At 39.2% G+C, this 13,080-nt stretch overlaps 1 protein-coding gene across 1 annotated transcript in view; it reads left to right on the forward strand.

Annotated features, from left to right (window-relative positions):
• Positions 1–939: 939 nt before the first annotated feature.
• NOX3 (NADPH oxidase 3) overlaps positions 940–13,080 on the forward strand; it is a 39,488-nt gene continuing 27,347 nt past the window's right edge. The window contains exons 1-5 of the mRNA XM_049801211.1: positions 940–1,043; positions 1,707–1,802; positions 2,008–2,118; positions 3,953–4,037; positions 12,599–12,744. Of these exons, the coding sequence (XP_049657168.1) occupies positions 999–1,043; positions 1,707–1,802; positions 2,008–2,118; positions 3,953–4,037; positions 12,599–12,744 (483 nt within the window). The 5' untranslated portion in view covers positions 940–998. The remainder of the gene's footprint in view (positions 1,044–1,706; positions 1,803–2,007; positions 2,119–3,952; positions 4,038–12,598; positions 12,745–13,080) is intronic.

Below are 13,080 nucleotides of genomic sequence, written 5' to 3' on the forward strand. Positions count from 1 at the left end.
CCTGAAAAAAAAATGGGTAAACTGCAGCACCGGACAGTGTTTGTGGATTGTATTTGGAAGAGGGTTATATTTCCTGAGTACCTTAAGTCCTGCCAAAGCAACATCACTTTGCAGACAAAACATGGGAGCAAGGTCCATAGCCCATGGAGAGCCACAGCACCTGTCAGGCTGCTCAAGCCACATGCACAAGGGGTACAATTTTTCCTAACACCTCTGTGCTCAGACCTCTGAAATAGGCATCTTCTTCTCACCTCACAGATCTTAGGTGAAGGCAGCCAATGTTTGTGAGACTTGACAGAGAAACCCAGGAGGAAATTAATTGTTAATTCTCTCCTCCTAGCAGGGAGGGAAGGAAGTAGGATTTGTGCCCTTACACCAAACAATTTGAATAGAAGAAAGAGAAAATAACTGCTTATTTTATGACTGTGGCCGACTGAATGAAAAACTATCATGCATTTTAACTTTGCCATAATCTATACTCACAAGAAATCCAGAAAAATGTGAGAAGGGCACCCTTTATTCCGGCAGTTCACAACTTCTGACTGAGTGACTTTGCCACTCCCAAGCTCCTGTCTTATACACACAAAGGATGCTCCCATCTGCTACTAAATTAAAAGACAAATCATAAAGAAATGTTACATTCTGTTCAAACTGCAAAGACAACGCAAAAAAACCCACCCAAATAAATGCTAGTACAAAACGACAATTTAATGACAGAATCTCTCAATTGCTGAGAAATAACTTCAGAGAGAGAGAGGACTGGACAATGACCAGCATTTTATTTACTCAGGTCATGAGACATGTCACTTGGGTGATCTGTTCTTGTCAGGCAGTCCTTAATTAGAAAATTCCTAGAGAGAGCTCCTGCTCCCACTAGGTGCTTATTAAAATCTAAAGACAAAAGGAGTTAGTAGAAAAGCCTGAGGAATGGACGGAGAACTCAGGTTACACTGGAAGGCAAGAGTCAGCTGCTGCTAGCATAGGGAGAGGCACTCAAGATGGGATGCTGGATTTTGAATGAAAAACTCTCAGTGCTGTTATTAGTGAGTATTTTTAGCATTAAAAAAATCTAATTGGATATATATAAATATTTTAAGCTTGTTTAAAAGACATTTTATGGTTTGCTTACAGTAATACTCCCAAGCTTAATGTAAAACTTGCTATAAAATATTCAGCAGCCTTTTTATAACTAGTCTTAAAAACAATTTAAAGTCTTACGTTTTATTTTTAATTATTTTTAAGTCCGTGTACTTTAGTCCTCAGATAAAGGGAACAGGGGTTTGCAATTGTAATTGAAATTATATTTTGAATTCTTTTCAGAGACTTTGGTGGATTGAGTATGGGGGGCAGAGAAAGGAATTTCCTCAGCTCCTAACTCCCTCCATTTCTGGAATTCTTTAAATTTGGCTTTTATTGCCTTTTTAGAGGCCAGGCTAAGCCCTGTGTTTAAGATCAGGTTTACCATCACACAGTAAATGTCATCTATATCCTCTACCGGGGGTGTGGGAATAGGACTGTAATCCTGCATTTGCTAAAAGATAGTCTCATTCCAGCAGGCATTTGTGGTTTCTATCATCTGTGATCAAGAACTGCATTGCACACTGATTTTGAAGCACCTCTCAGATACTTTTAAAATTACAACCATAACTAGTTTTATATGCATTAAAAAACTAGTGTCACTAACCTGTAGCCTGTCTGCTTTGTAGCTGGTGTGGCTGGGACTGAATTTCTATTTGTTTATTGATACCTTCCACTGGTATGAAGATGAAGATGCTTACATTTATACACGGATTATGCTGGGAGTAAGTACGAGTTTGATTGTTAAAGGGCTCCACAAGAAGAATATATGCATAGTCTGATTTTATTTATATCCTTCATAATAATGTTTTTGATGCTTCGACAGTAATTTTCCCATATAAGAGTATTATGTTAATATAGTATTTTCTTTCTTTTGCTCTTCCTATACCAAGCTTGTAATTTAATTTCTTTATGCTGTTATATGTACAGTCAACCCTGGCTTGGGCAAGAGCTTCTGCAACGTGCCTTAATTTTAACTGCATGCTAATCCTGTTACCAGTCAGTAGAAACCTTACCTCATTCTTAAGAGGAGCAAGCATTGTAAGTATCATTTTGCAAATAGCCATATTATCCTCCCTTTTTTATTTCCATAGTTTAGCAGTGTTATCCATATCAAACATTTTCCAAGGATTTTTAATTTTTGATAGAGAAATCTGTACACTATTGCCTAGTTATTACCATTTAAATTGTCAGTATTCGTGACTGAAGAGAAACAAATGGCTTGTTTAACACAGTGCTCTAAATGCAATGCTGATTTTGGCAGCCACTGCATAGCATGGTGTCATGAAGTGAAAAGTGAGGAGCTACAAAAAAAGGATGTAATAATGCAACTTGGCCAAATGGAGAATATACGTATCCATCATGTATATCCTGTGTAGTTGCAAAGTGAAAATTGGAGAGAGAAAATGTACAGATAGATAAAAGTGTCATAAGGATAATAAGGAACATGTCTAAACCCTTCTGCCTGAGTGGCCACCATTCAGGTCTTCCTTTCTTGTAAACATGTGTTTTTGTAATGGAGTGGTCATCTGCTCAGAGGCATTTACATTAACCTCGGCATCACACATAGGATGTACTTCAGGCTTTAGCTCTATTAGCTATAGCTTCAACTTGCAGTGAATTTTTACAGTCAGAACAATTCCAATACCACATGTTTGGGTAAAAAATCACTGATCACTTCATGCCTCCAAGAACAACAGGAATTTAGAAATCGTGATATTAATTTATTTTATTGTAAGCTGGTTCTTATTTCAGTTCTGCCTTTTTTTTTTTTTCTTGAGAGTTAGAGTTAACATTTCAAGCAGTCTTTAGGCTTGGAATCAAAACTGATAATTGTTTGAGTCTAGGAGATGAGCATTTAAGAAAAAAAAAGCCTTGTTGGACTTCTGAATCAGTTTGTGAATTAACATAAAATAAATGCATCCCCACTTAGATGCTGAGTAGGAACTCAGAGAACTGGAACTCTTCTCACAGATAATCAATATCATCTTGCTCTTCTAGACAATATTCTCCTCTTGAGGAGCATGGTACAGAGCAACTTGACTGGCTCCAGCATGGTCAGCACAAGGCTGGATCCAGTGTCTCTCCGAGGAGGTGCTGTGTCTTGGCATTGCACCCCACAGTGCTCCAGATATTTGGAAGATTTATTAGCTGGGAAACAACATGGATAAATGCCAGGATCTTTGGCATGGCACTGTGCCAGGTCACGCGAGCAATCCAGACACCCACAACACCATTCGGAGACTGAATTAGGTCCGCAAGGGCTGTCTAGGTTCCAGCGGAGTGTGTTAGTTTTGGCTGGTTGCCGCCCCGGCCCCAGGCTGGCTCTGTGCAGAGGCACCCAGCTGGCCATGAGCACGCCACCAGCCACCATCAAGCACTTCCAATAATGGGAAGACGGCTCAGTAACACATAAGCGTGCAGCCACCTGAGGTCTAGACAGCCTCACCCTCCTGGGGTGTGCATTTCATGAAAGCAGCGAAAATGTTTTCATTCCAAGCTGGCTTTGCCAGCAATTCAGCTGTGTTCATGCAGCTAAACCTAAGTTTGCAAAGCAGTGGTGGCCCAGCCTGGTGTTCTTATACCAGCAAATTAGTTAATCACCAGCCACAATAAACCACTCGCAAATCACAGCTAAATGTAGCACAGTTTTACCAAACCTGGTTTTGAGCCCCTCTATAGGCTGAAGAGCTTAAGACGTCCTGTGCCGAAAGCAGTTACCTGAGACCCAAAGTCAAGGTTAACCCCAAACTTCCACTGAATTCCTTCAACATTCCATTTTTACATGTACTGAGCTCCTCTCTTCTCCTCTCCAAAATGTGAGCTGTAAATAGTAATAGAAATGATGTAAAACAAGGTCTGCTTTTTCACCAAGTGCTGTGGAGGAGCACTGAGGAGACAGCTTGACAAAAACATCGCATTTCACAAGATGGTTGCCTATGGAATAGCTGTAAATGCAAGTAAGCTTTTTTTTTTTCCTTCTTCTTTGCCTTTGAAATGTTTTGAATTTCACAGTGATTCTGCCTAAATGCTGTAATCCCCATCAGCTCTGATGTGCTATTTTAGTGCAATCATTTGGTGACTGCAGCTTTAAATAGGTGTAGGAGTTCCATCTGATTAACCATTTGTAACCATTTTTGCTTGAGAAAAGTTTGACTGTTAAGTCAATAACTTTCAACCTGTATAGTAATTACTAGTTGCCATTTAGTTAATGTGAGCAACTTGTGTGATCTTAATATTTAGTGTAAATAACTTTAATTAAAACTCTGAGAGTGGCTGTTTGGGGAGGTGACATAGCATTACAGTCTGTTTTCCTAAGGAAATGGTGCTTATGAGTCACACCGCTCATCTGTCCACCACTACATCTTCTTCAATAATTTTTTCAACCAGGTAATAAATTTAATCTGAATTTGAGACAAGCCACTGTCTCAAAACCTTTAAATTCCTAAATATTTTTTTTAAAATAGGTGATGAGTACAGGGAACTAATGGCCCCCTTGAGGGAAAAAACTGCATCCTGAGCTCAAATGTTATCATCTGTTCTGCTGATCCTAGTGACTCACTGAGGCATAGGTGTTCGTTCGCCTGGCTGGGAAGACGACATGGCACCTTCCTGTTCTCCAAGTCATTAAAGGACCTGGAGAATACTGAAGCTTATGGGTATTCAGAGGACAGGAGGACAACAGGAGATAGTGTGGGCAAGAGGAATGCACAAAGAAGGAAGAACAAAAGGCAGTATGAGGAAGGGCATAAGCACATAGAGATGGAGAGGTATCTGGGGCAGACAGTGAAGGAGGCAGTGGAGTTAATTAGGGCTATTTGGAAGCATAAGACATTGCAGGGTAACAGTTCTACCCGCAGGCTGTCTGGGTGGATCCTGATCCCAATACTTATTTCAGTCTACATGAGGGAGCTGCTTTTGTGTGTATAGGCTGTTAATGTCCCCATGTAGTGAGACAAGATCATGAAGTCAGGATTGCCATCAGGAATCAATAGCTAAAATTTGTCCTTTGTATGTAGTGCTAAAGAATTCAGAGGAGAAGGCTGGGGGATGAGAATGTGCATCTTATAGTATATTATGGTGATTTACTTTACTGTCATGTCCATTCATTTATCAGAGTTCGGTTTCAGCATAAAGCAGATTCCTACAGAACGCAACATTGCTTCTTTAATTAACAAATCAACCCAGGAATGTAAATTAACCAACTTCTACTTGGTGTATAATTTGTCATGCTCCAAAAAGAAAGCAAAACTGCACAGTCAAAGCTTTATGTTTTTTGGGTTTACGTCAGTATAAAGATGTTTGCTAGTGCATTAAGGTGGACAGTTTGGGAAGTGCAAGTCTATCAGAAAAGTGTTTACTTTATGGCTTCGGTAATTCCAAGGAAAAAGATACAGGAGCTGATGTGAAATGACAAAAAGCACCATTATTTAAATCTGTCACTCTCTAGGGAGAAAATGAGCATTTGTTGTTGGGTTGTTATTTGAGTTGGTTGTGGGGTTTTCTTCCAGAATATAAAATGGACAAATAGTTGATGAGGTATCAGTATTTGAGGAAGAAAACAAAATACAGGTAAGTCTAATGAACAAAACATGACAACTTATGAACTCATGCTTCCCTAACAGACAAGTGAGAAACAACTATCATATTTGGGAAAACACTACATCACTGTATAGTCATTCTTGGGTAAAGAATGGCCAGAAACTCAGCTGCCTGAAATTAAATTTCAAATTAATAAAAAAAATACAATCTACAGCACATAGTGTGACAGAAAAGCAACGTTTCAGAGAGGTACCCACAACTATATTGAGTCCCTTTTTATAAAATCTAACAGTGTTAAAATGATGTGTAAATAGATGCCATTTTCCTCTCAACTGACACATTATTTATCCAAGTACTACCTATATTGCCTTTTGTTACACAAAAGCATAGTCAACTCCTATTAGTCTATTGCAATTTAGTAATTCTTAGTTAAATGAATGTTCTCCCCTGTATGATCAATAGCCTAAATGTGGCAGCAAGAAGTTAAACCAATTTGCAGATCAGATCAGTAAGCTTAGCCTCACAATATAAAATTGTAGACTCCTTTATTATTAAAGTAACATGTATTCATCTCAGCTTGCCAGGTGGTGTTATTCCAGCATATTTATTTAATAGCATGCTAAAAATAGTCAATGCAACATTAGTATTGTCTGGCTTCTAACAGGCAGCCAGCTCAGCTGAGGTGCATGTGGCCTTGGAAAAAGTACATCGGTACCTTTAATTTTTCATTAGCTCTAATACAAATTCAAGAGCAGGCTTTAATTGGTCAGGTCATAAAGGGATATAATTAGAGACTAGTGGAAGAGGGAAGTTAGAGGAAAGAGGGAGAGTAAACAATGCTATCTATAATCAAGGGCATCATTGAAATTTCAGTAAAGGGAATTCTGCTTAGTTTGGCTTCCTGCATTCTGCATGCCTGTCTGTGATAAGAGCTGTCTGGGAGTTATTCACCCACTAATAAATCTTCCTTATAGACCCGTAACTCTGCTAGAATAAAATCATAGTTTCATGCACTCACGGTTTGATCAGTGCAAATCTTTCTATGCTTTCTAATGCAAAAGAGACTTTTCAGTTGAGAGGCAGTTGTCTGAAACCTAAAGATACCTACAAGAGATAGTAAATAACATTTTGTACAACTCCTCTCTCTTACTGTATTGTTTGTACCCTCACAAGAAAGTACATTAATACATTTTCTGAAGTGGGGAGTGTTGGGGGGGATATGTTGGGTTTTTTTACTTTGGCATTCGGTGCATATCTTGAAAAACAGACTGCTTCTTGTGTTGTTTTGATGTTTGCAGAAAGGTTATATAGATACATTGTGCCAACAGTCTCTGAATTTTGATATGAATAAAGCTTAAGCAATTAAGGGAAAGTAGGGGAAGGACAGTGAGGTTCTTTGTAGTTAGGCTGTTTGGAATGGTGGTTCCTGCTCCTTAAAAATTCCAGCAGTGAGATTTTCTTTAAAAACACGCAAAATGCGGAGAGAAGTATAGTGATGCCAGGTGTGTTTGGCTTCTGACAATCACTGAAAAATCTATGGCTAAAAATACTAGCAAACCTTTCCATTTTCAACCACATTTTGGTAGTGGTGGCTATGTGAAGGGCTTTGGTGATCTAAGTAACATTTTTGTGTAAGCAGTGAAGTTTTCAGGGAAGCAGATGCTTATCTTCAAAAGAGGTTTAGCTGATATCTCAGTGTTGTACTTCCAGAAATTACAGAAAATCAAATTTCCATTAAACTGCATATTTTTTTTCAGTCAGGTTGTTTAAATCCAGACTTAGTACAAGTACTAGGAAGAAAACTACATTAAATTAAAGATTATAAGCTTCCAGCTAGGATAAAAAATGGTCCAAGCCATGTTCTTCTTTGATGTCCGTAACCATTCTTAAAGAAAAAAAATCCAGTGCAAGTATGTGTGTGGTCACTATTGGTGCAATTTTTACATAACCTGCACTTTTTTAGTCCACAGAGACAGCATGAAGCTGAATTAAGGGTTCTATGTAACTAGAAAAGGCACAAAGCTGTGGGTGGCAAAAGAATCCAGGCTTGGTCAGGGACAGAATTCTACATGCCTGGGTTAGCTGCTTGCAAAGCTGTTCTCTTCACTGCGGGCAGAAAGGCCAGGGTTTGACCCTTTGATTTTATCATGATGGGTTGGTTAACCAAAACATTTAACTGCTATCAGCCAGCTCCAATTTGATTATTATCCTGTACAGGCACGCAGAAAAAGAGAGAGTGAAATCTTGTCCTCAGATAAACACATGCAATTTCTGTTTAGTTCAATGAGAGTTGTGCATGCTTCACTGAAGGCACAATTGGCTGAATAAGACTAGCTAAATTGTCCAGACTTTCAAGATAATTTAATTACATATCTTTGTATTTAAGAATATGTACAGTAAACACCATGCTCTAATAGCAACCCTTTTCCTCCCTCCCTCCTTCCAATAAAATCTTTTATTTGATCTCAGAGGTGGACTAGATAGAACATCTCAGGGTCAAATACGAATTAATGTATGTTAAGTGCTTCAGAGGTTCCAGATGTTGTTAAAAACAACAGTCAAAATTGTTCAGTCTTCATGCACGGTTATAAAAAAGAACTTTGTTTAAAGGATTGCATGATTTATTCCGTACTTTATATTTGGTGATGCAGAATGAGGAAAAAATTGAACTGAAAATCCTGACATGTAGTACCTTAAACTTTGCCCTCATGGTTAACTTAGATAAATGGTGCAGGGAAAAAAACCCAACTGTTGTAAGGTCAAATTTCAGAAATCTGCATATTAATTTTGGAATTGCTTAGTAAATTCTATACACTGCAGATGCAAAGGACCTTCAGAAAATGCACGTTAGGGATGTAAAATATTTTAGCTAATGGCAATGTATCCAGCGCCAGACTTTTTAGTCTGCTACAGCTATTGTACATTAAATGAACCACACTGAAAATGGAATTAGAACTTTGCATTACTCTTACCATCCAGCTATAATTCACTTTTAGATTGCATCATTTTTTCCTAGCAGCACACAAAAAATCATCAGAAGTATTAATCTAATAACACTCTAGGCAATATTTAAGATCATGGGAGACTCAGGTAAACCAACATATTCAGTACATCATTAGTTTGAATGTTAATATTTTCCAGTGTATCACTGTATTCTGTACATTAACAACTACCACAGAATAGCTTGCAGAAAAGACCTCTCCTGTTGATTCTGGGAGTCTTCTACACTTGTAATATGCTCTACCTGTTAGATGAAAGCTGGAGGGAATGTCACCCAAAAGGGAAGATGTGGTAAATCCCAGAGAAGAGGGTATGATGATGTTTCCATTGTCAGTAACACAGTAAGGCAGAACAATATGCAGGTGCACAAAATGGTGTCCTTTAATAGCCTGCAAAAAAATCTTACTAGGTTAAGTTGCAGAACGCGGATCTCTTTTCCAGGGAAAAGTTGCAACATGATTACCCTTCAGAAAACCTTAGGCTTGAGACCTTTTCGGGAAGCTATGTCTACTCAAACCACAGGTTTTTTCTGTTCGAGATTGCAAATACTCTGTTAGCAAATGTGGACCTCTGGAAGAAACTACCACCTCATTTTGTTCTCAACACTCGACATATACCAGATAGCATTAGGTTTCCTGTCACTGCTGACATGACCGGAATTTGTACAAATCATATACAGTCCTGCACTTTGAGGGAAGTGCGAGATTTTGTAGCCTTCTAAACAACAGAAATGTCATCATTTCACATGATGATTTCACAATCTGCATTATCACTTTTTAAAAAATCTATGTCTTTTGAAGGTGAAAGAGAGAAAGTGTGTTATGCGCTGAACACAGATTGGAACCACCACCTCTAGTCAATGTTGCTATTTTAAGTGAGCAAGGATAGTCCAAAACCTGCAGTGTATATGCTGCAGGGAACCCTTGGTAAAACAATGCTATAGATCACAACTGTATGAAACTCACCTGGTCCCAAAGCTATGGTGACTATTACATCATATCAGAGTTACAAAGAATATCCTGCAGGTATAGAGGACAAGAGGCCTAAGTACCATTACTGATTGCACCAGTAATCACTAGCAGATGCCAAGATATAACTGCTCAGTAGACATCCACTCAAGAGATTCATTGTCAGGGCTTCCCGTCCTTTGAAAGTTTTCGCTCCTCTTTCCATTAGGCTGGTACCGGACTACATGCAGCATGTAACTCCACAGTCTACCAGAGACAGCGGTCTGTTACCCCACACTCCCGTCCTCCAAGTGAGCTCTTTCAGATGTCAGAGAAATCAGGTCCTCATCAAGCAATGACTTGGTTCCCTTCCAGCTGGATCTGATAACATCCCTACCAGGCCAAAACATCTGTTCTGAAAGGAGCCCCTTGTAGGAACAGCTCCCCGCCGCCCCCTTCCCACTCAGCACTTAAAAGTGCTGTTACACTTAAATACATAAACAGTGTTTATATACTGCTTATACATCAGTTGTACGCTGGGGAACAGATTGCCACAGCCCCCACACAGCTGCCACCTAAACCCTGCAGCTCAGAGCCTCTCAGGCTTTTGAGTTTTGACAGTCTGAATCCACACATCTCACACGCTTCTTACGGTCTTGTGCAACCTTCATTCCAGCGTCCTGGCGCTGCCGAGGTGCTGGGAGCACCCTCTCACGTGCAGGCTCCAGGCAGCGTCTCCTGCCCGATGCTGGCCAGGTTGTTTCACATGCAGCACCTAATCCATAACAATGTACATGGGACATGCCGGGTCACTGAGTCCAATACCCTCTAAAGCTCACGGTCACGTCATATACGTTATTTCATAAAATGACCAACCTTCAGCTGAAAGCTGCTTGGATTGCTTGATCCCATTATCCTGTTTATTGAAAGGTTATTTTAGAGTCTCATTCCTCTGATGGCTTGAATCTGTCTTCTAATTTCCAGGCTCATTTTATCTCTGTGCAGTTCATACCCACTTGGATTCAGTCTCCATTCTGCTGAAGCTATTCCAGCTTGTATAAATAATTTATTATTCACTGGGCCAAAGATTCAGAAAAAATGGGAGCCTGATTTTGCAGTTTGGGTGCTCAGGATGTTCACTTGGGATGCCTGTGTCAAAAAATATTTGATTATTTTTATTAAGGGCTTCATCAGGAGACAGCTCACAAGAGAATAACCAGTCAGCCTCGTGACTAGGACATGTGATTTGGTTTAAAGCCCTACTTTAAATTTAATGTAACAAGGATTTTAAAATAGGTCTTTCATCTCCCATTGAGTATGTAAGCATGGGGCAATGAGGTGAAGCAGGTGTTGGGGAGTGGCAGGAGGGAGTCCCTAAGCTAATATTATGTTTTGAATGAAACGCAACCTGACAGTCAACCAACCACAGCACATCTACTGCTCTAGAAGGATCACCTCGGGAGAACAGAGTGAAAATTATCTCTCTCCAGCCTGGACACATGGGCCAACCTACTGTCGGGGGGAAGACTGCAATCTTCTGCCTTCTTGCACTGACTGTTTTAAGCACTTCCATGGCCAGCATCCTACCTTAACTCCTATTCCCATGTCCACAGCTCTCCCCAGGTGCTGCAAAGGAGCTGCACTCCAGCATGCAGAGTGAGGGAACTCACTAAGTGGATAGGCACCTAAAAGACTTAGCAATACCAAAGTCCTTATGCTTTTAATCCTGTGTTTCATCTATGATTACACAGTAACTAGCAGAATAAGACATTATTTTTGTGCAAATAGTTACAATTTTAAAAAGAAAAAAAAATAAAAAAGAGGAAAGAAGAAAGAAGGAAGAAGAGAGAATAAAGAAGAGAGGCAAGAGAAGAAAAAAAAGCAAAAAAAAAAAATGAAAAGATAAAAAAGATAAAGGAAAAAATAAAAAAAAGGAAAAAGGAAAAAATAATCTTTTGAGAGAATATTATTGAGGGAAGCAGATCATATTTGGTTTACTACAAATACTGCCTTTTAGAATGGTTTTTTAAATAGTCAGGGACAAGAACAGATAAACACTGAAGAAGAGATGATAACAGAAAGCTAATTATAAAAGCTAGAAATAGCATATCCTAATAGCTCTACTGTAAACATATAATTGTTTTTCATTGTCATTTTTTCATCCTTTGGCGTTTAATATTTTGCATTAATTATGACTTTCCTGTAATGAATTTGAGAATCTCTCATATTGAAAACTGAAACTGCACCTAACATGATTACAACTTTATCTATGTTAGCCAATAATAAAACAAAACGTCCTTTGTTTTTCCTTCTTTTGAAATTAACATCTTTCCACTCATGAATAGAATTACAGGGATGTTGTTACTTCACTCTAAGGTGTTTTTCTAAACTGACCATTTCATATACCTTTTGGGAAACTGCCAGAAGTAGGGGTGATATATGATGCTCAGGGCAAATCAGATCTAACACTGTGATCCAGACTCCTCCCCTAAAATTATCATTCCTGTGGCTTCCCCAGGCTTCACCTGCATACTTGTTAATAGGGGCCAGATTCTGGATTCATCTCTTAAATATCCCTGGTGCAAGTTGCAAACTGGTCTGTGCCTAAAACGGACCAGTTAGTGTCCTGCATAGCAATATTAAACCATGGCACATCCTAGTATATTAATAAAAAAATAGGGATTTTTAATCAATTTCCCTCATTTTGAACAATTAAAATCAGAGGCAAACACCTTTATATGATCTCTCAAGAGGTCTTCCTTTGATGACACTGAAGACTGCAGGGCACTTGACTGTAAACATGGGGGGTGACCCTGGAGCTGTTCTTCTCCTCTCCAATGTGAAGGAGTTACTCCATATTAGACACATATTTGATAAAATTTTCCTTTAATTGTCAGCTTAACCCATGCAAAGCGCTCAGTTTATGCCCCAGCTTTTCAAATAGTTCATAGTGTGCTTAATGAAGGTCCTTCCGGCACTGTGGACACATACAAGTGTGCCTGTAATTTCACACCACTCTTTCTCTCATGCAGCCATCCATGTTGTTGCCCACTTGATCAACATTGAGCGGTATCATACCAGCCAGTCAAAGGAAGCTGGGGAGTTACGGAATAAACTTTCTGGCCTTGGCAAGAGCCCAAATGAAAGCTACTTGAACCCAATCAGGACCTATGAAACAGTAAGCTGTCACTTTTTGGTTTTCCTCATCTAAAAAGTTTTCCTCTGTGGATTCCATTGTCGGTAAAACTGTATTTCAAAGCCTTTTAACCAGAGCGAGAAGGTGCTGCCAAAGGTTAACCTCAATTTCAGCTGAAAACACTTACTCAGAGCTGCAATTTTCAGGTTACTAAGCTCAAAGAAATGCCTGCAGTATTTTAATTAGTTTATCAGGAGACAGCTGGGGGGAGGCAGGATGAGGATCATTGTGAATGGTAGACAATGAAATGAACCTGCAAAGAATTTAAAATAAACTAAACTATCAGTACATGGAACAAACACAACTTCCTTCCAGAAA

This window comes from Accipiter gentilis, chromosome 5 (assembly GCF_929443795.1).
Source record: "Accipiter gentilis chromosome 5, bAccGen1.1, whole genome shotgun sequence".
NCBI lineage: Eukaryota > Metazoa > Chordata > Aves > Accipitriformes > Accipitridae > Astur > Astur gentilis.